Raw genomic sequence first — 21504 nt, forward strand, 5'->3', positions numbered from 1 at the left:
AATCTTTAGGACCAGGTAGGTAAAATCAAGTTGTATCAAGCGTTCATAATATGTTATGCTGCCGTGCTAGGACTGTTGATGTCTAAACCAGGTAGCTAGCTTTGCAGCTCAAAAAGCTCCCCATTAATCCGCTCCTATCTTCAGTAACACCCCCCCCCCCCCCCCCCCGATGCAATTCATAATTGCATTACTGTACAGTGAGTATAATTCTAGTCTAAGCTTTAAGTATAAACTTCATTGCAATTGTAATTTCAATAATGGCACAATAAGCCCTGTTATTTTAAGGTTTAATTCCATTTGGGTCAGTTGTGGGTCTACTCAACATGTTATTATGTCTGGAGAGACCCAGTAGTCAGGCTGTATCGTACCTTGGACAGCGATGTGCGGTCTCTAGTGGATCATCGCTTTCCCAGGTCGTTCAAGACAAACTAAATAAGCCAAGCCTCCCAACAAGCCTGGTTATTGTGAAAAGCGTAACACACGTTCCTCTTCCTTTCTGATCCATGCGCCTATTCCTCCACCTGAAATGTGATGCTTCATATAGCCTAAAAATGCTTCACTGTAAAATGTGTGGCCTAAACACAACCAATTATAATGTTTTAATGTAATTAGACTTCAACAGTCTTGTGTGGGCAGCCTGGGTACTTAAGTTATGTCCATCCACTTATAATTCCAGCTTCCAAATTTGTCCACAGATAATACAGCGAATGGAATGAGACATCTGTTTAAAAAACACACCAAAGCCTTTACTAAAATATGGAAAGGGAGAAAACAAGCCTGGAATACCAGGCACAAGGTGGGGAGGGCTTCATTCTTGTTAAGATGAACATGCCCATGTTTATTATCACATGACAGTAATATTCATTTTAACGTTTAATCTTAATCCTTTTTAATGTTCTATTTTTCATGGTGAGGGTCTTGAATATGCTTTAAGATATGCTTTAAGTAGCTACACAGTGTTTTCAGATATCTATGAAATTACAGATAAGGACTTTAGTAAAATACTTATCCATGCGTTTCTGTGTTGAAATGGTCTGAGAATAGCTCCACAATTGAAAAGTGGATGTACACATGTCTATACAAATATATATGTAAGTATACGGCTGATTGGATAGCTAATCTTTTTCTAGACCTCTGATTGGCCAGCTCATTCTTCTCAAGACTGCTAAATCATATTCCAGGGTCTTCTTTAAACATTCTAATGGAAATGCAAGTTTCAAGGTAAATGCGTTTCTCTTTTTTTTTTTAACACAAATGTTTATTGGTCACAAACACCAGTATCCCAAACTGAAGTTATTCACATAATTTGGGTAAGAGTTAACAATTTCAGTCGGCAGTAACTTTAATCACCACACCCGCCAATAAATTACAGACGTTCCCTAATTTCCCCTGCACACCTCTAAGAGGAACGTACTGAGCAACGGATGTGTGTTGCTTACTGAGGTACACCCGTTTAGCGTGAGGGATAAAAATCTCTCTCTCTCTCCTCCACCTGCCATCATCTCGTCTGCAATTACTGGCATTCCAGGCGCTTCTGAGACGCAGATAGCGGAACCTTAATAGCTTTACATGCAGAAAGATGTCAGCGCTGAGATTACAATTACTGATAAAGCTGGGTTATCTGTGCAAGCCCTGTTCACTCTGCTGTTCACTCTGCTGTTCACTCTCTGCACTGACCTGATTACTGGTGCTACTACTAGGCTAGCTCTCAGATAAACCACAGAGAGAGGAGAAGGAGGCAAAAGCAGAGAAAGAAGGGAATGACAAAAAGTGAAGAGAGAGAAGTGAAAGATAAGAGAAGACTGAAAGAAGAGTGACAGGAGGTGAGAGAAAGAGAAGGGAGTGACAGGAGAGGGTAGAGTGAAAGAAGAAGGTAGAGTGAAAGAAGAAGGTAGAGTGAAAGAAGAGAGGAGAATGACTGAAGAGAGAGGAGAATGACTGAAGAGAGAGGAGAGTGAGTAATGAGGAAAGAGTAGAGACAAAGTACAGTACCAGACAACACTGCAAAGCGTTCATTGAATCACCACAAGAGATCTGAGCACCCCACAAGCCATTGCAGACAAAACAAATGGCTAAAATCCACTAGCTAATTTCAAACGTCTGTACAATCCGTAGTGAGCAGTCGAGTAGCAAGTTGTTTGTGTTTGAACTGAATTGTACTGATTTTTTTTTCCAGAGGGTTGCCTGGGATAGCCATCAAACCACAGGGAATCTGAGGACATGATAACTAGTAGCTCCTTGCCATCTTATAGAAGAACCAAGGGCCCCTCAATCTGTCACGCCTGGCAGGTCAGCACTATGAGAGGACAGCCAAGTGTCCCCTGGGACTTCTACCCATAGATGTGTCCTCAATCTGGTGTGATCGATTTCCTATTAACCCTATAACGGTACAGTCCAAGACTGTTGGAAACGACTGCGTCACAACAGACAGCTAGCTTTCACTGCTTTGCTCTGAACACCCATTTGCATCAACTTCTAACAAGGCTTCTGTATGAAACCAAGCCAAAAGCAGAAATGCTAACAATATAGTACAATATAGTAGGCATCTGAGCCATGGTAATGAAGCATGCGGCCATATGCCTAACTAGAGTCGATCTGTATCTATACGGGCTCGGCACACAGCTGTTGCAATTTCTAGGAAATCCAATAAATTGATGTAGAATATGGGATGCTATTTTGTGCGACAAGAGCCTTACATCTGAGGAAATGCAAGTAATATAAAGGGAAAGGTAAGGATTTCCAATCAAACGGAACATCTGTTGCCTCACACAGCAGCTTGCCACTACAAATCCCTCATCCATCTTCCACTGGACTAGAGTGTACCATCACCATGCTGTCCTGTGCCACTCCACCACACACATTATAATGGAGCTAAATGGCTTAGCCTGCTGTACAGACATCCTTATGATCCTTAACATGGAGTCATATCATAACATTTGTTTGAAGTAGGCCTACACTCGGCACATGGACCCAGAGCTGGGATACAGAACACTTTTACTGCCATCTAGTGTTGAGATGAGGAGGTGTATTATGAAAATATTGGCTGGATGGGAATAGGAGCAATGCCAGCAGTTAACCTTGTCATAGATTTAAAAAGCAGCAAATTAACTACATGTTAATTATTTTGGTAAAAAAATTAAAAAGTTTACAACCACTTAATGCTAAAAGGACACGTGAAAGACAAGGGGGGAGGCATTTGAAAACATCTGACACCCTGAACATCAGCCAAAAAACACTTGCTTTTAAGAGAGGAAAAACATTCTTAGAGCAAGCCATATGAATACAGACTTGATTACTTGATGTACTCATGTTGCATTTATTGTGATGAATGTAGTCATTCACATGCAAAAACAGCTGAGAAATCATAGAAAACAGTATCAGCGGAAAAGCTGGGGGGCTGCTAATAGATGGATTTTTTTAATTGTAAAAAGCAGCGAGGAGGAAGAATCCACTGTCTGCTAATATTACTTATCACCTTTTTCTGCCAACAGACTGTGAAAGGGCATTAATACATTTTAAAAGACAAAATCCCTTTTGCCTTCTTTCTTCCCTCTTGCTCTCTGTGAAATTAATCTTCTGGAGATTTTACTATTAACAATGAGCATTCATAGGGCACAGAGCAGCCACGGCCTTGGCAGATGGGGAGGGGGGTTAGGGGGGAGCGTTCCAGTGGTTTAGCGGGCTGAAGACAAAAGGCTGGAGTGACAGATGATATACATGAAAGAAGGGCCCTGACACTCTGCCTCCACATCCAGTGGCCTCCACATCCAGTGGCCTCCACATCCAGTAGTCTCCACATCCAGTGGCCTCCACATCCAGTAGTCTCCACATCCAGTGGCCTCCACATCCAGTGGCCTCCACATCCAGTGGCCTCCACATCCAGTGGCCTCCACATCCAGTGGCCTCCAAATCCAGTGGCCTCCACATCCAGTGGCTCTGTAACTACTACACCCAAGAACCTCAATGAAATAATAACCACATTTCTGTTCTTTTACCCAGACAGAAAAAATTCACAGGAGTGTAATTGCAGTTATCGAGCTGATGAAGAGGCTTTTTGAAGAAATACCAGTCAGAGACACAGGTTGGACTAGCTGGTCCATGGTCACAGTGAAGTGACACTACCACAAACAATAATCCCTGTGAAATGAGCCTAGTAGTCATGACGCCTCCTAATCCGAATCATTGATTTCATGTGGACGGACTCTGTCATTAGTAACGGTGAGAGGAGCAGAGCAGTGGAAAGGGTTTGCCAGAGCTACAGTTAATCCTGGATCTCTTGGATTTGGGTCCATACACAGAGCCAAACCCAGGCCAGAGCCTGTGGGAGCATGTCAAGCAAGAAACAACAGCATGAATAAATACCCTACAACCCCACAATTCCTTCACTAACATGGAGGGTCAGCCATCATCAACATCTCCGTACAAATTCCAATACAATATCATCACACTAGTCACTCAAGTTCGCCAGAAAGAATCCAGAAGCACCTGGAAAATCAATAAAATTAACAAGGTCAAAAACCAAACACTGCAACACTCAGTAAGAACCTCCTACAGCAGTCAATCATTAAATATGTGGTGCCTATATTGGGTTTATATAAAATAAATGTATGTATTAAAATAGTCATTTTAATGATGCTGTGTCTGGGGATAATGAGCCAGCAAAATGTGCAATTAGACTAATGTTACCTTTGCAAGCTAGCTATACACCGATCAGCCATAACATTATGACCACCTGCCTAATATTGTGTAGATCCCCCTTTTGCGACCAAAACAGCTGTGATGGCAATTCCATTGATCGGAACTCTTAAAGAAGGAAGTACAGAGGCAAAATTCTCTTGGCATAATTTACAGTTCATTTGCAAATAGAGAGACGCATCAAATGCTCACAGAATAATCATCTGAGGAGTCTCTAATTTAATACATGACAATCATCAGTACGTATAGGGGAAAAAGGGATGTGGTAAGATGCTGCCCATCTGTCTTATGTCACATAGGTTTTACCCAAAGGGCGGGCTGTCCCCCCACCTTATCCTTCCTGCCATAATGTTTACTGTTGTGTTTACCTAAAGGGGCCAACTGACCTTACTTCCCCCCAAGGACCACATTCCTAAGGAACAAAGGACTGGCACCCTTCTTGGTCTAGGTAGAAGAACAGATGGTCAGAGTACCTAGTGATGCTCTGATATTTATACAGACATGTGTGTCACAATAAAAGAAAATATTTACATACCAGGCAATGGAATATACATTTCTCAAATGTACCACAACACAGCCCTGACCTGTCAAGGCATGGACTCCACTAGACCACTGAAGGTGTGCTGTGGTATCTGGCACCAAGGTTAGCAGCAGTCCTTTAGGTTGCGAGGAGGGGCCTCCATTGATCAGAAGTGTTTGTCCAGTACATCCCACAGACGCTCGGTTAGATTGAGATCTGGGGAACTTGGAGGCCAAGTCAACATCTTGAACTCGTTGTTGTGTTCTTCAAACCACTTCTGAACCATTTTTGCTTTGTGGCAGGGAGCATTATCCTGCTGAAAGTGGCCAATGCCCCATATGCAACAAACTGAGATGCACTGTGTGTTCTGACACCTTTTTATCAGTACCAGCATTCACTTTTCAGCAATTTGAGCTACAGTAGCTTGTCTGTTGGATGTGACCACATGGGTCAGCATTTGCTCCCCACATGCATCAATGAGCCTTGGCCGCCCATGACCCTGTCGCCGGTTCACCGCTTTTCCTTCCTTGGACCACTTTTGATAGGTACTGACCACTGCAGACCAAAAACACCCCACAATTGGCGGTAGTTTTGGAGATGCTCTGACCCAGTCGTCTAGCCATCACAATTTGGCCCTTGTCAAAGTCGCTCAGATCCTTATGCTTGCCCATTTTTCTTGCTTCTAACACATCCACTTTGAGGACAAAATGTTCACTTGCTGCTTAATATATCCCACCACTGACAGGTGCCATGATGACGAGATGATTAGTGTTATTCACTTCACCTGTCAGTGGTTATAATGTTCTGACTGGTTGGTGTATACTGTACACATTGTGCAAAGTTGTCTTTTTTAACATATTTGGAATCATGGATATGAAATCTTTACTTCAACACCACTCAAAGATACAGGTAGCCTAAATTAACAAATTACAAAAAGATTATCTACAGAAATGCATGTTTCGTAGTGAAGACCAAATAAGTACACCTCTAGCCTCAACAGCTGGTGTTGCTCCCTTTGGGTTTAAATTAATCTAGACATTTATTGTCAATTCTTGTCTAACTGTCTATCAGTCTTTTACATCGACTGGGTGGAATTGACTGACTCATGTTTAAGGGCTTTCCTGCAGGCATTACCTTTTAAGTCCCCACACAGCATTTTGAAAAGGATTGTTATTTGGGATTAGACTCGATCATTCCATAACCCTCCATTTTTTCATTTTGAAACAATCTTTTGTAGCTTGTGGAATCTGAGCATTAACAATTACAATCTGAATGTATGTTTCATTGTAGGTGAATGTGCCTAGATAATGAGAACAACAGAAACCTCTCTGTTTAGATTATCTCTCTGTAGGTTGCGCTGTATTAATTATTACAACCACTATACGAAACAGCCGATTTCTAACAAGCTTTATTTGTGTGTTAAACATTTTCGATACAGCTCCAGCTTATTGATTGATGGCTTCAAATTGCCCTCACAAATTCTCTGGTACAATATGGAATACATGGTTGAAGCAGTGATTGGAAGTTGGCCAGGTCCTGAGGCATCCAAGCAGCCCGAGACCATAATGCCTCAACCTCAATGCTTTGTGTTTGGTATAAGGCTCTTCCATTTGAAGGTAATTTCATTTTTGCCAAACATGGTGTGATGTGAGGGGAGGGGGTACATTGTTTAAGTTTTTACCCAGGTATTTTCTGGAAAACGTCAGTCATGTCTTGATAAGCTTCTGCTTGGCTGACCTCCCATGTGGGCAGAGTTTTATGACTATGGTCAGATGCACTTTGACATTGATTGTGGCAAGAGAGGCTTGTAAAGCTCTTGATGTTGGCCTGGGATTCTTCAAGATATCTAAGATAATACTTTGTTCAGCTTTTCGTCTAAAGTTTCTTTTGAAGGCCTTGGTTAGGGCTTTTAATCTTGGCATAATGTGTTACCACACATACATTAGGTTTAGATTAAAACTGACTACGTTTCTACAACCCTGTATCCAAAAAAGTTGGGACGCTGTGTAAAATGTAAATATAAATAGAATGCAATGATGTGCACATCATGAAAACCCTATAAGCAAATGAAAATAGTATAAAGACAACATATCAAATGTTGAAACTGACATTTTATTGTATCTGGAAAAATACATGCAGATTTTGAATTTGATGCCAGCAACACATTTCAAAAAAGCTGGGACAGAATACCTGAAAAGTTGTGTAATGTTAAAAATCAGATCAACCCACAGATATTCAATTGGATTCAGGTCTGGGCTCTGGCTGGGCCATATCTTTTTCTGGTGAAGCCATGCTTTTGTGGATTTGGATGTGTGCTTTGGGTCATTGTCGTGCTGAAAGGTGAACTTCCTCTTCATCTTCAGCTTTCTAACAGACGCCTGAAGGTTTTGTGCCAAAATTGGCCCTGGTTCCAGCTGAAGAAAAAACAGCCCAGAGGCATGATGCTGCCACCACCATGCTTCACTGTGGGTATGGTGTTCTTTTTGGAATTATGGCCAAAAAGTTCAACCTTGGTTTCATCAGACCATAACACATTTTCCCACGTGCTTTTGGGGGACTTGATGTTTGTTTTTGCAAACTTCAGCCGGGCTTGGATGTTTTTCTTTGTAAGAAAAGGCTTCCGTCTTGCCCCCCTACCCCATAGCCCATTCATATGAAGAACGCAGGACATTGTTGTCACATGTAGCACACAGCCAGTAATTGCCAGACATTCCTGCAGTTCCTTTAATGTTGCTGTAGGCCTCTTGGAAGCCTCCCTGACCAGTTTTCTTCTGGTCTGTTCATACATTTTGGAGGGAGGTACAGTTCTTGGTAATGTCTCTGTTGTTCCATATTTTCACCACTTGATGATGACTGTCACTTCACTTCACTGTGTTCCATGGTATATCTAATGCTTTGGAAATAATTTTGTACCCTTCTCCTGACTGATATCTTTCAACAATGAGATCCCTCTGATGCTTTGGAAGCTCTCTGCGGACAATGGCTTTTGCTCCGAGATGCAACTAAGAAAATGGCCATCCAAACTATGTGTTGTTCAGGGAAGGCCTTGCTTATTTCATCAAGACAATGCCAAACCACATTCTGCATCTATTACAACAGCATGGGTCCAGGGTAAAAGAGTCTGATTGCTAAACCGGCCTGCCTGCCATTCAGACTTGTCACCCATTGAAAACATTTTCCGCATCATGAAACAGAAATACGACCAAGGAGACCCTGAACTCTTATAAAATCCTATAAAGGAAGGATGGGAATACATTTCACTTTTAAAACCACAGCAATTGGTCTCCAAATACTTACAGTATAGTTAAAAGAGAGTATTGTTAAAAGAAAAGGTGATGCAACACAGTGGTAAACATGCCCTTGACCCAATGTTTTTGAAACTTGTTGCTGGCATCAAAGTTTAATATGCATGTGTTTTTCAAAAAACAAAGACAAATCTTAGTTTTAACATGTTATATGTTGTCTTTGTACTATTTTCAGCTAAATATATGGATAAATGGTTTTCACATCATTGCATTCTGTTTTTATTTGCATTTTACAGCGTCTCAATCTTTATGGAAGGTTTGGCCCTCCCAAGTAACTCTATAAGGATTTTGTAATAATTTGTACCTGTTTTGGTGCACCTGACTTTCATTTTAGCCACTTTATGTAATTTAAAGCTAAGGGTATACTATCTTTATCCACATGTTGATTTTAATTGCATGAATGGTTTCACAATTATTATATTTCTGTGATTTAAACTGTTTACTTCTCTCAACAAATGTGGCTGATATTTAACATTTATGCATGTGTCCAGATAAGTCAACCAGAAAAGGAACCAGGAAAGCCTAGTTCAGACAGCCCACGATTAAGAGAGAGAAAGTTGCTGTCCTCGCTGAATTCGAACCCGGGTCTCCCACGTGAGGGGTTGTGTCTTCAACCACTACACCACAGAGCTCTAAGTGTGCTAGTGTCGGTATAGCATCTCGACATTAGATCATGCATTTTGTTATGCTTTCACATTACGTCAAGTTTGGATATTTCACTAGACACCATTAAGCATTGTGTTAAACTGACTAACATTTCTTATTGAGTTCACCTCCACCACAAATTGCATCTATGAACTGTATGGCTTTTGCCACTGGCTGTTTTTACAGCTTATTAGCCAGTAATAGGAGTACTATTATCTACTAACTTACTAACTGGAATAGTCATAAGAACTGAGCAATTTCTAGCGAGACTGAATAGGGACTTTACACAGCCAAAGGCATTTCATTTCATGGCACAATATCAATATAGGTGACGATAACTATATTGATAATTGCATTGATGAAGGGATTCATGTTTTTTCTCTTTGCTGTATTTTTTTTAATACAGTGTTATGATTCAAACTTTTTCTGTAAAAATAGTTTGTTCTACCAACAGCCAATAAGTGATATCCTAACACATACACCCAATCAGAGTGACACACTAACACCAGTGCCAACGCAACTTTGTTGTCCACAGGGAGCGTAGTTCGCTTACTGTAAGAAACTATAACGGCAGCCGAGACACCAGGACGACAAACTGTCTAAGAAGACTCAGACCGACTCTCTATAGCTAGCTAACGGGAACCCTAAGCTTACATTAGCAAGGCCAAGAAAAAGTCGAACTCTGAGTGAGTTCAGGTAATTCTATTTTTCATTATTTTTATTCTGAACGTCATTCTCTATCGGGCATTAGTGCGGAACCGCTTTCTGACCTGTGAGTAATTGCCAAATGCTCATTGCCACCATTGCAGTAGCTGTCTGGCTAAAACAATGCCACCACGCAACCAAAACAAGGAGCACAGAAATGAAAGGACAAATCCAAAAGAGAACATGAAAATGTGTAGCAGTTAAGTAATGGCTGATTGTGACTGAGTACGTTATGAATGATGTGACATAGCCTAATAAAATAGCCTTTGTTGAAAACAAAGTGATTTGAATGTGGCCTAGTTATGAATGAAAACATTAAACATTTATGACCTGTTTTTTGGACATTATTATCATTATTTTTTTAACTGTGGTTTGAGTCCTAAACGTTCCATTCTGTCCCGGGTCCCTGGATTCCTGTCGGTGTCCCTGCCCAGTGGTGCGGTCTATGCAGGTGTAACCACATTTTCTGACATTGCATATACTCACTTTTTAAACCTCAGTTTGTGAAAAGTGTCTAGGTAGTTCGGAGAGCTATAGGATTTAACAATAAACAGTGCTCATGGAACACATCAGAATGACTCACTTACACTGTTGACAAACTTGCATTCACATTATAAGTGGCGGTAGGGATATGGCGTTAGAGATACGGCGGTAGGGATACGGCGGTAGGGATACGGCGGTAGGGATACGGCGGTAGGGATATAGGCGAACGTAGCAAACAAGCAGGAAATGCAATCCACAGTAGAGCGGTTTCATGGACAGACATAGAAATCAATCAAATGTATTTATAAAACCCTTTTTACATCGGCAGTTGTTACAAAGTGCTTTTACAAAACACCCAGCCTGAAATCACTGTTAGAAAGAGAAGGGATCTGACAATGCAATGACCATTACTAGGATAATGCCCATATAGCTGCTAGACAAAAAGTAACTTGTCAAAATTAGAGCATACTCGGTTCTCCAAACACCACTACACCGCTGGACTAACCCAGGATCTCCGTCGGCTTAAATTTAGCATCTAACTACCCTAATCTTAGAACCCAAGTCATGATGTTTTCATCTGAATGCCATTCAGTTTATGAGGTGCTCTGGTTTGTTATGAACACGTTTCAGCACTTAATTCCGACAGCTCACCACTGTCTACCTGTAAAATTATCAATAAAACAATACATTAGTTAAATATGCCTAATGACATTTGGTAGCAACGTAATGTACGTATTAGGCCAATGACACATGCAACCAGAGGTTAAAATTGGGCAGAACGGACCGAAACAGCGTTCTGGCACTCTAAAAGTCGGAAGGATAAAACAACCCATTTAATAAATAACAGCGCGTGATTTGAATGGCCATCTTTTGCTCGTTTTACTCCCCGACTGAACCACATTTTCTGCCGCCGTCAACTTTAGAGTCAATCATGTTTCAGCTTTGTTAGTGAGCGGCCCAGTCTTTCCCGGTGGTAGGGAAGAAAGCTCAGCGCGAAACGCAGGCATCTATGTTGTCTAAAAGGTTGGGTAAACAGGATAATTAAAATAAAGAGGTAAAACATTTGTGTGGGGCTCAAATGGGGAATAAAAGTGCTTCTTTAACTGGGGACTGAGATTGTGCCTGTTACTTCGCAACAACCAACAACGACGACCCACGAAACAATCGGAAGTTTGCTTCCTTAAATCTACAACCGAAATGCGCAACCAGCTATTCACGGGTTCCTACAGAAACCGAGGCCTCGTATGTCATGGATGACGTAATTCTCTGAAAACGATACTGGCCTCTGCACAAGGTTTTGGCAGAAATTGCCTTTGGAGCCTTACACGCTTTGGAGCTTTGGTCTTATCCGTAACACCACCACAATTCACCCCTCATAATGTCCAAGTTTGTTTATCGAATTATGTTCAAATGGAGCTTGCCATCTACAGTAGTTGGTTTGCATGGCTGAACATTAGCTTGTGGCTTGGTGATTAAGTCCATTGCTGTAGCCTGCGTCAGCTTGTGAATTTAATTCAGCCAGTTGAACATAACTTTTTAATAATACATATAATAATCCCATATTTAACATGCAAACAGTGTACCACACTAGCTATTCAGGTAAAATAACTGATCATTCCAACTTACTGTATCTTACAGAGATGGACAGAAGAGGAGAGCAGAATTTGCTGACTGATTATTTTCAAGGGTATTTTGTTGTGACTTTGTATTATTATTAGTATAAGAGTGAAAGCCAATTAAATAAATTAAAAACAAAGAAAACATCGGTTTGAGATATTTCAAATATACAGTAAAGGCCTGTACTGGAATGTATTTGAATTTGTTTACTGTAGTTCTGTTTAATATCTAATATAAACTTCGCATTTGCTTTTGAAATGAACAGCTGCTCTAAATAATATAATGGGTATATGTATGGTGTTCTGGCACTGTTCATGGTGCTTAGGTGAAAAGGATTACAGTTCTAACTTACCACATATTTAATTATTTTGTGTGCCTTGGTTGTGTATTAAACAAATGTGATCCTCTCATTAATATGGACGGCGATGTTCTTATGGTAAGCTACCGACCCTCCACACCCGGTTAGGGTCAAGCGTTCCCTCACCTTCCAAAATCAAATTTAACCCCTGCATAAAGCATTGTTGCATGGACGATCGGGCTCAGCCCTACCTGGCACCTGTTTGGACCATAGATGATCGGGCTCGGCCCCACCTGGCGCTCATTTGGACCGTAGGTGATCGGGTTCATATTTGTGATATTTATTTTTTAAGCACTATATTCCATATTATCACTGATGCAGAGTTGAATGGCTGATAATGAGTAATTGTGTATCAAAACCTGAATATTGTCCCCGAGTTCCGTTCATCTTTAAATAGATGTTTTGAATAGATTAACAGGTTGAACAGTTTTTCAACACAACGCATTTCGGTTTAAGCCAATTTCCCACACTTTCTGTGATTCAATTAGCTGATTTCCCACGGCCGCCCCTGACGGACGCTTGGTACCCCCTCTGCACCCCCATTTCAAACATTACCAGAAACGAGACGAGGAGATGGAAGGGGGAAGAAAGGTGTGATGGGGGACTGCAATTACCAGTTACCCCTTCCCTCACATCAGCGGCCCGGGATGCAGGGCTGTTTTAGCATTCCCTACACGCTCCCTCTCCAACAAATTTCTATTAGTGTCCGGCGTGTGTTGGAGCGGAGATAACAGCCATCACAACACTTCTCTGTGCAGCCTTACTAAAAGGGCCTATGTGTAAAACATGCGCTCCCCTCCTATCTAAAGCCCCGGGAAACTCTCTGGGTGCAATTTACCGCTCACGCACGGTAAGATAACTCAGACCTGGAGGTGATGAGTCAGTGAGGGAGGGTAAGAGGGTGGGGTGCTGGGGAGGAGATACATCAAGGACTGGTAGAGGGGTGTTTGTTGGTGGTGGGGGGGTGGGATGAAATTACTGGTCCAATCCAAAAGAAGCAATTTAAGCACTGTCAAATTTTCACCTTGTGATGTGTGAAGGAAGAACATATCCAGGCTTCCTAGAAGCCTGAGGGGACTCGAGGCAGATAATGAAAAAATGACTGCATATTTTATTATTAATGTGGTTGTGACATGAATATGTCATATGTAAATGGATGTACTGGTCTCTGGTTGGATCTCAGGACCGAAGCCCTTGGACCACATCTCAGAACTACCTGGCCTGAGGACTGCTAGCTGTCCCTGTCCAAAGTTCGCCTGGTTAATCTATTTTCTGTCACACGACTCCTGCGGTCACCTGGTCGTCACTGCCCTACACCTGGTTGTGTTGATGATCTGGATTCAACCAACAACACTCTGGAAACAGTTCTATTCACTGACCTAAATATATTAATGAACATATGACAGCCTGTGGATGGGCCACAACTATGTATGCAGAACCTGTTCATGCACATGAAAATAGCCACATCAAAGCTGTACAGACACTTTTTACTGAGTGTTTCGGGTTTTCCTGTGATTCTATGGTTAGAAGACGAGAAATGCACCAGTATCTGCAATCTAGTATTTCAAGACAGTAATATGGCTCCACCTATCGTATGATATTGGACACTGCATTGACTGCGGATTCAGAGAATGTCCCACACAAACATGTAGCAACAGAGACAGATACTGGAGAAAGTTTGAATTATTGTTACTTTGATCTGTACATACTGCACCGGACACACTCCCTGAACACATTGACAGTCTCCAAGGTGAGAGTGGAATAGAAATAAAAATGCAGGTATTGAGACAGAAGAAATTAAACAAGCTGCGATAAGGCAGAGAGAACGAAACAGAGAAAGACCGAGAAACAGAGACAAAGAAATGATAGGCAGAGAGACAGACAGCAAGAAAAAGACAGGCAGAGAGACATGCAGAGAGACGGAGAGAAAGACAGGCAGAGAGTTGTAGAGAAAGTGAGACCATGATTTTACCAGTAGTTTAGCCTTTTCCCCCTCCTGGTGTGATTGAAGCCTCTCTCTGTGTAGTGCTTTGCTCATCTCTGTCCTGGCTGCCTCTCTCTCCCGCCGGGCCCCCTTGATTAACTCCTCCTGAACCCCTGTCTGCTGTCGCTCGTACCTGTGGAACACACAAACCCACACCGACCATCGACATATAACTGTTTGAATTAAAACAACTGCCTGTCCTATAATGCTGCACTTCTGCAGAGAAGGGCAAACAAGGCTTCCTAAATGGTTTGAGGCTTGTTTCGTGAAATTGTAATTACAAAAAGATTCACCCAAATTGGTATATAGGGTTTCCATTAGAGGTCAGTGTTTGAAAGACACTAGGCAATCGAGAATTTCAAAGCCCTGCATTTGGCAAAACGCTTGGCAAAATGTGATAAAAGCTTTAGATTTCATTGATCAAATGCTATTTCACACTGAAATTTGCATTGTTACAATTTTTTAACATAAATTGTCCCATCACTACTGTTAAGATTTAGCTGTGCTATTTCCCCAAGAAGCCAGTAAATATCAAATGTACTGTAAGACCTGCATGAACCCACAACAGATGACACAATGAATGTTATAATTTTACATTAATTTTACAGAAGGAGACGTCAAAAACCGAATATCAGAAAATAAAACCACCAAGCACTAAAGCCCTTGTTCATCTACAGTGACTTTACAACCGTTGAATTCATGAGACTTTTGGAGATTTTACAATTAGCAATGAGTGGGTAGGTGATTTTCTCTAGGTAACTCTCCTCCATGCTATCTGAAACCCACCTCTTTCTCAGCTCTTCCTTGGTGTCGGTGTGAGTTTGGGATGCCTGTGGCCCGGGTTGAGGACGGGCCTGCGGGCGGTGGGGAGGTGTTGGTGATGGACGGGGAGAGGACCCTGCAGGTAACATTCATCATAAAACAACATCAACTATTGGACCATTATTAGCATACAGTTGTGCTCAAAGTTTGCATACCGTGGCAGAAATGTTGCAATTTTGGCATTGATTTAAAAAATATGTTGGATCATGCAAAAAAAATAAATGTCTTTGATTTAAAGATAGTAAATGGCGTCATGTGATCACTATCATATAGTTGTTTGGCTCCTTTTAATATTACAGTGACAACAGAAATCACCCAAATGGCCCTGATAAAAAGTTTACAAACCCTTGAATGTTTGGCCTTGTTACAGACACACAAGGTGACACACACAGGTGAAAATGGCAATTACAGGTGAATTTCCCACACCTGTGGCTTTTTAAATTGCAATCAGTGTCTGTGTATAAATAGTCAATGAGTTTGTTAGCTCTCATGTGGATGCACTGAGCAGGCTAGAAACTGAGTCATGGGGAGCAGAAAAGAACTGTCAAAAGACCTGCATAACAAGGTAATGGAACTTTGGAAAGATGGAAAAAGGATATCCAAAGCCTTGCAAATGCCAGTCAGTCCTGTTCAATCACTTATTAAGAAGTGGACATTTGGGAATCTCTTGATATAAAGCCAAGGTCGGGTTGACCAAGAAAGATTTTAACCAAAACTCCCAGAAGAATTGTTCGGAATACAAAGAAAAACCCACAGGTAACCTCAGGAGAAATACAGGCTGCCCTGGAAAAAGACAGTCTGATTGTTTCAAGGAGCACAATACGATGATACTTGAACAAAAATGAGCTGCATGGTCGAGTTGCCAGAAAGAAGCCTTTGTTGTGCCAATGCCACAAAAAAACCAAGTTACAAAACGCCTGACAACACCTTGACAAGCCTCACAGCTTCTGGCACACTGTAATTTGGAGTGACGAGACCAAAATAGAACATTATGATCACAACCATAAGCGTTATGTTTAGAGAGGGGTCAACAAGGCCTATAGTGAACAGAATACAATCCCCACTGTGAAGCATGGTGGTGGCTCACTGATGTTTTGGGGGTGTGTGAGCACTAAAGGCATGGGGAATCTAATGAAAATGTATGGCAAGATAAAAGCAGCATGTTCTTAGACAATTTGCATTCTTCTGCACGAAAGCTGCGCATGGGACGCACTTGGACTTTCAGCACGACAGTGACCCTAAGCACAAGGCCAAGTTGACCCTCCAGTGGTTACAGCAGAAAAAGGTGAAGGTTCTGGAGTGGCCATCATAGTCTCCTGACCTTAATATCATCGAGCCACTCTGGGGAGATCTCAAACGTGTGGTTCATGCAAGACAACCAAAGACTTTGCATGACCTGGAGGCATTTTGAATAGATGAATGGGCAGCTATACTACCTGCAAGAATTCCGGGCCTCAAAAGATTGCACGCTGTCATTGATGCTAAAGGGAACAATGCACAGTATTAAGAACTAAGAGTATGCAGACTTTTGAATAGGCGTCAGTTCATTTTTTTTTCTTTGTTGCCATGTTTTGTTTGATGATTGTGCCATTCTGTTATGACCTACAGTTGAATGTGAATCCCATAAGAAATAAAAGACATGTGTTTTGCCTGCTCACTCATGTTTTCTTTACAATTGGTACCTACAGTATATTACCAATTCTTGAAAGGGTATGCAAACTTGAGCACAACTGTACATATGCCCTTGATTTATTATTCTGAACAATCATTAATAAGTGTCACCGACTCTCACCATTTCGGCTGTATTTTAAACTTTTTCAACTTTCAACATCAACTCATGTATTGTCTGTTAGGCTGGGTTATAAAGAGTTGACCCGGTTTAAAAGCTAAGAGTAGTAGTTTATCTTACTTTCTGTCGTGGGGCTGGTGGGGGGTGATGGTTTATGGCCTTCGTTTTGGTTGGCAGGGCTTGTACCCTTCATCCTCTGGAGAACATCCTCTGACAACTGAACACGACAACAATAAAATATTAGCATAAAGGCCTACATGCTTTGAAAACATTGTGTTACAGTGTATAGTGTTTATCGGTGGTTATTCATTTCATAATATTGAAAAATGTGTAGCAAGGTCTCTGTCTCAGCTAGCAATTACTCATTTATAAACAATCAAAATGTTTTACCGGCCTACTACATCAAGTGGTCAGTCCCTCCGCATTAAAATGTCTTCTGTTTGTCCTTAAATAGAATAGTTAAAAAGTACTGTAACTCAATTTCAGTCCAACACTGACAGTTCATGTTTTCTTGTCTAGCTTTGGAAATGGTGAGAAGATCCCAGATGGCATGTCTGGTTGGGTAAGTAGGAGTGTGGGAGCTGTATGAGTGTAGAGACAATTTGGAATTACAACCCTGTTTCCAAAAAAATTGGGACGCTGTATATAAAGACAAACAGAATGCAATGTTGTATAATGCAAAAAAAATAACATCTCACATCACAACTAATAATGTTAATCGGCAACAGGTCAGTAACATGATTTGGTATAAAAAGAACATCCCAGAGAGGATGAGTCTTTCAGAAGTAAAGATGGGGAGGTCTTTCACCACTCTGTGATAGACCGTGCAGGCAAATAGTGCTACAATTTAAGAATAACGTTTGTCAGCATAAAATGTCAACGAGTTTGGAGATCTCACCATCTACAGTACATAGTATCATTCAAAGATTCAGAGAACCAGAGGAATCTCTGTACACAAGGGACAAGACCAAAAACCAATATTGGATGGTGATGATCTCCGGGCCCTCAGGCGGCTCTTCATTAAAAACAAATAAGATTCTGTAGTGGAATTCACTACATTGGCTCAGAAACACTTCCGAAAGCCATTGTCTGTGAACACAGTACACTGCTGCATCCACAAATGCAAGTTAATACTCTACCATGCAAAAAAAGATCCAGAACCGCCGCCACCTTCTCTGGGCCCAAGCTAATTTAAGATGGACTGAGGCGAAGTGGAAAACTGTCCTGTAGTCCGCCAAATCACAATATGAAATTATTTTTGGGAATCATGGACGCCGCGGCCTTCCGGGCTAAAGAGGAGAGGGACCATCCGGCTGGTCATCAGCGCACAGTTTACAAGCCAGCATCTCTGATGGTATGGGGGTGCATTAGTGCACATCTGTGAAGGCACCACTAATGGGGAACAACATATGGATTTGGAGCAACATGTGCTGCCATCCAGACTACATCATTTTCAGGGAAGGCCTTGCTTACTCAGCAAGACAATGCCAAACCACATTCTGCACATATTACAAAAGCATGGCTCCGCAGTACGAGTCCAGGTGCTAAACTGGCCTGCCTGCAGTCCAGACCTGTCACCCACTGAAAACATTTGCCGCATTATGAAATGAAAAATACGACAAAGGAGACCCTGAACTTTTGAGCAGCTGAAATCCTGTATCAAGCAAGAATGGGAAACATTTCACTTTCAAAATCACAGCAGTTAGTCTCCTCATTCCCAAATGCTTACAGAGTATTGTTAAAAGAAGAGATGATGCAACACAGTGGTAAACATGCCCCAATCCCAAAATGTTTTGAAACGTGTTGCTGGCAACAAATTCTTATTTTTCCAAAAACATTTCTCAGTTTCAACATATGATATGTCGTCTTTGTACTATTTTCAATTAAATATAGGGATCCAAATATTTGCACATCATTGCATTCTTCATTTTCATTTGCTTTTTACAGTGTGCTAACAGTTTTGGAAACAGGGTTGTATATTGCCTTTGGAAAGTATTCAAACTAGACCCATTCACTTTCTCCACAAAATTAAGAGACCACCGCACCTTTTTCTTTCTTTTCCAAAAAAGTGGAAAAATAAGGTTTTGAGGGAGGAACTGAAGGGTTAAAATTAAGAGACCACTGCAAATTGAAAGTTTCTGATAAACATTCAAAACCTTCCTTTTTTTAGCTTTTTTGGAAAGGAAATAAAAAGGTGCAGTGGTCTCTTAATTTTTCCAGAGCTGAATTCTTGTGTTAATGACTTAATGTATAACTGATTTCTTTTTTTTTTTTTTGCAATACCCCATAATGAAAAATCTAAAATATGTTTTTAGACATTAGTGGGAATTTATGGAAAATAAAAGACTGAAATATCACATGTAGGCATTCAGATAAATTGCCATGAGACTCGAAAATTTAGCTCAAATGCATCCTGTGTCCTTTGATCTCTTTGAGATCTCCATGTTTGGTACACTTAATACACTGGACATGATTTAGAAGGCTGTTAAATTGTTATCATTACTCCATTGTTTACATCTACGTTGTTATTTTGTGAGCTAGGCTAAACCCAATGTTTACCACTGCTAGTATTATTTATTCTTGCCCTCCCTGTTAACAGAGAAAATGACTGCTAGCTATACACTTAATGTCTTCAAGCTAAATTGTTTGCTTGAAGGGAGCAATATAGAGGGACATGCCTGTTGAAATCAGAATTTTGTTACTATTTCACACTGCCCCCACTACACTAATCAGGAGCCAGAACTACAGCGGTTTTAAACTTGGAAATGTGTGCTTTAAACAAAGTACATACATAACTACTAATAGTCACAGACAGAATAGTTTTTCATAATACATTAAGACCTAAAGTATAAAGCCCTACTGACTATGGTGCACAGGTCTGTGTAGGATTCAAGACTGCCATATTGATGCTATTTTGCTCTGCATAATCAAAATCACAGACCTATATCTTACAAATTTGATATTATGGTATTATGATTTGTTGCATTGAAAAGGGTTCTGATTACTGATTAGATCAATGACGTTGTGGGTCTTCATTTCTGACATTTCTTCTGTGCCCCAGACCTGGAGGAATTATGGCTGCACAGTTCTGTTAATAACAGACATATAACAGACCCCAGCTAAGTACCTCAACTCTTCTAACCATCATCACAGCAGCATTGTTGAGTATTACAATATAGTTGTACAAGCTTAGAGAATCTGATGAACCGGAAGAAGATACTGTAAAAATGCAACATCTAGAGAGACAGTATGTGAGCTTAGAATTATAAGGTTCCATCTGATATTTTTGTAATAAATTAAGTTATTTACATATACTGGATTATTGAATGTTTATTAACCTCTGTCTGGTATCTTTATGAAAATATTTTTTTGGGTCCATAATTCACAAAATAAAAAGGTTCTATCTCCAAAAAGGCATACAACATTGGAGTTATAAAGTACTATCTATGATCCAATCAAAAGCCTCAATCAATATGGGAGGACCAATCAAAATCCATCTTTTAGCCATGTATGTTTAGCTGTGCTAGTTGGTGTGTTAGCTAGTTGACTTAGGATAGTTCGCAAATTTAACAAAACCATTAATCAAATGTATTTACATCAGCAGCTGTCACAAAGTGCTTTTACAAAACACCCAGCCTTAAACCCCAAAGAGCAAACAACAGTAGTGTTGAATTTCAGTGGCTAGAAAAAACTCCCTAAGAAGGTTGAAATTTAGGAAGAAACCTAGAGAGGACCCAAGCTCAAAGGGGTGACCAGTCCTCTTCTGGCTGTGCCGGGTGAACATATTAAGAGTACAAATTGTAATAATTAATAAATGAATGTGGGCTGAGTCCAGAGTCTATTTAAACTTTGTCCAGGTCGGAAGCATGACCAGATGGACAAGGACAGGGACAACACGGGGGAAGGGGGAGGTGTCAGCACAGTGGCAGCTGAAATGGTCAGGTATTGTCTTGATCTGCAACACAACGTGGAGGACTTTGGACAGGGACAGCAACAGGTCTTTCAAGCCAGGTACTCCTCAGGTGTGGGCCAGGTATAAAATGGCAAAAGACAGGGAACATTTACAAAATGCACCCCCCCAGCACAATAATATAGCAGCGTAAGACCTTGGGGTTTAGACAGGGGGCTCCGATGACACTGTGGCCCTATCTGCGGGAGGCCCCGGAAAGGGCCCAACAGGCAGGAAATCAATCCACACACATTGCCAAGCATCAACCAAAGGGAAACCAACCAACCGCAACCACCCTGAATGAGGGCAGAGTATTGCCAGCAGAGTACAGTCTAATTGCACAAGTGCGCAACAGAGAGACAACAACAAGCAAGTGACTCCACCCCCGAATGGCATTGGAGGGAGGGCATCCCAGTGGCGATGAGAGCCCACCTGGCAAGACAGCAAGGGTGGACAGTATCAAGCCTTTCTGGTCACCTTCACGCCCCCGGGCCAGACTACACCTAATCATAGACCATGCTGTAGAGATGAGTCTTTAGTAGACACTTGAAAGTTTGCACTGAGTTTGCATTTCTAACCTTAACTAACAAATAATTCCACAGTAGTGGAGCTCTATGAGAGAAAGCCCTGCC

At 41.2% G+C, this 21504-nt stretch overlaps 1 protein-coding gene across 2 annotated transcripts in view; it reads right to left on the reverse strand.

Moving 5' to 3' along the window:
- chchd6a (coiled-coil-helix-coiled-coil-helix domain containing 6a) overlaps positions 1 to 21504 on the reverse strand; it is a 75201-nt gene that overhangs the window by 49829 nt on the left and 3868 nt on the right. For both annotated transcript variants that reach the window (XM_034295704.1, XM_010891485.3), the window contains exons 2-4: positions 17044 to 17140; positions 15099 to 15210; positions 14301 to 14445 (exon numbers count right to left, since the gene is read on the reverse strand). In XM_034295704.1, the coding sequence (XP_034151595.1) occupies positions 14301 to 14445; positions 15099 to 15210; positions 17044 to 17140 (354 nt within the window). The remainder of the gene's footprint in view (positions 1 to 14300; positions 14446 to 15098; positions 15211 to 17043; positions 17141 to 21504) is intronic.

Source organism: Esox lucius, chromosome 12, assembly GCF_011004845.1.
Source record: "Esox lucius isolate fEsoLuc1 chromosome 12, fEsoLuc1.pri, whole genome shotgun sequence".
Lineage (NCBI taxonomy): Eukaryota > Metazoa > Chordata > Actinopteri > Esociformes > Esocidae > Esox > Esox lucius.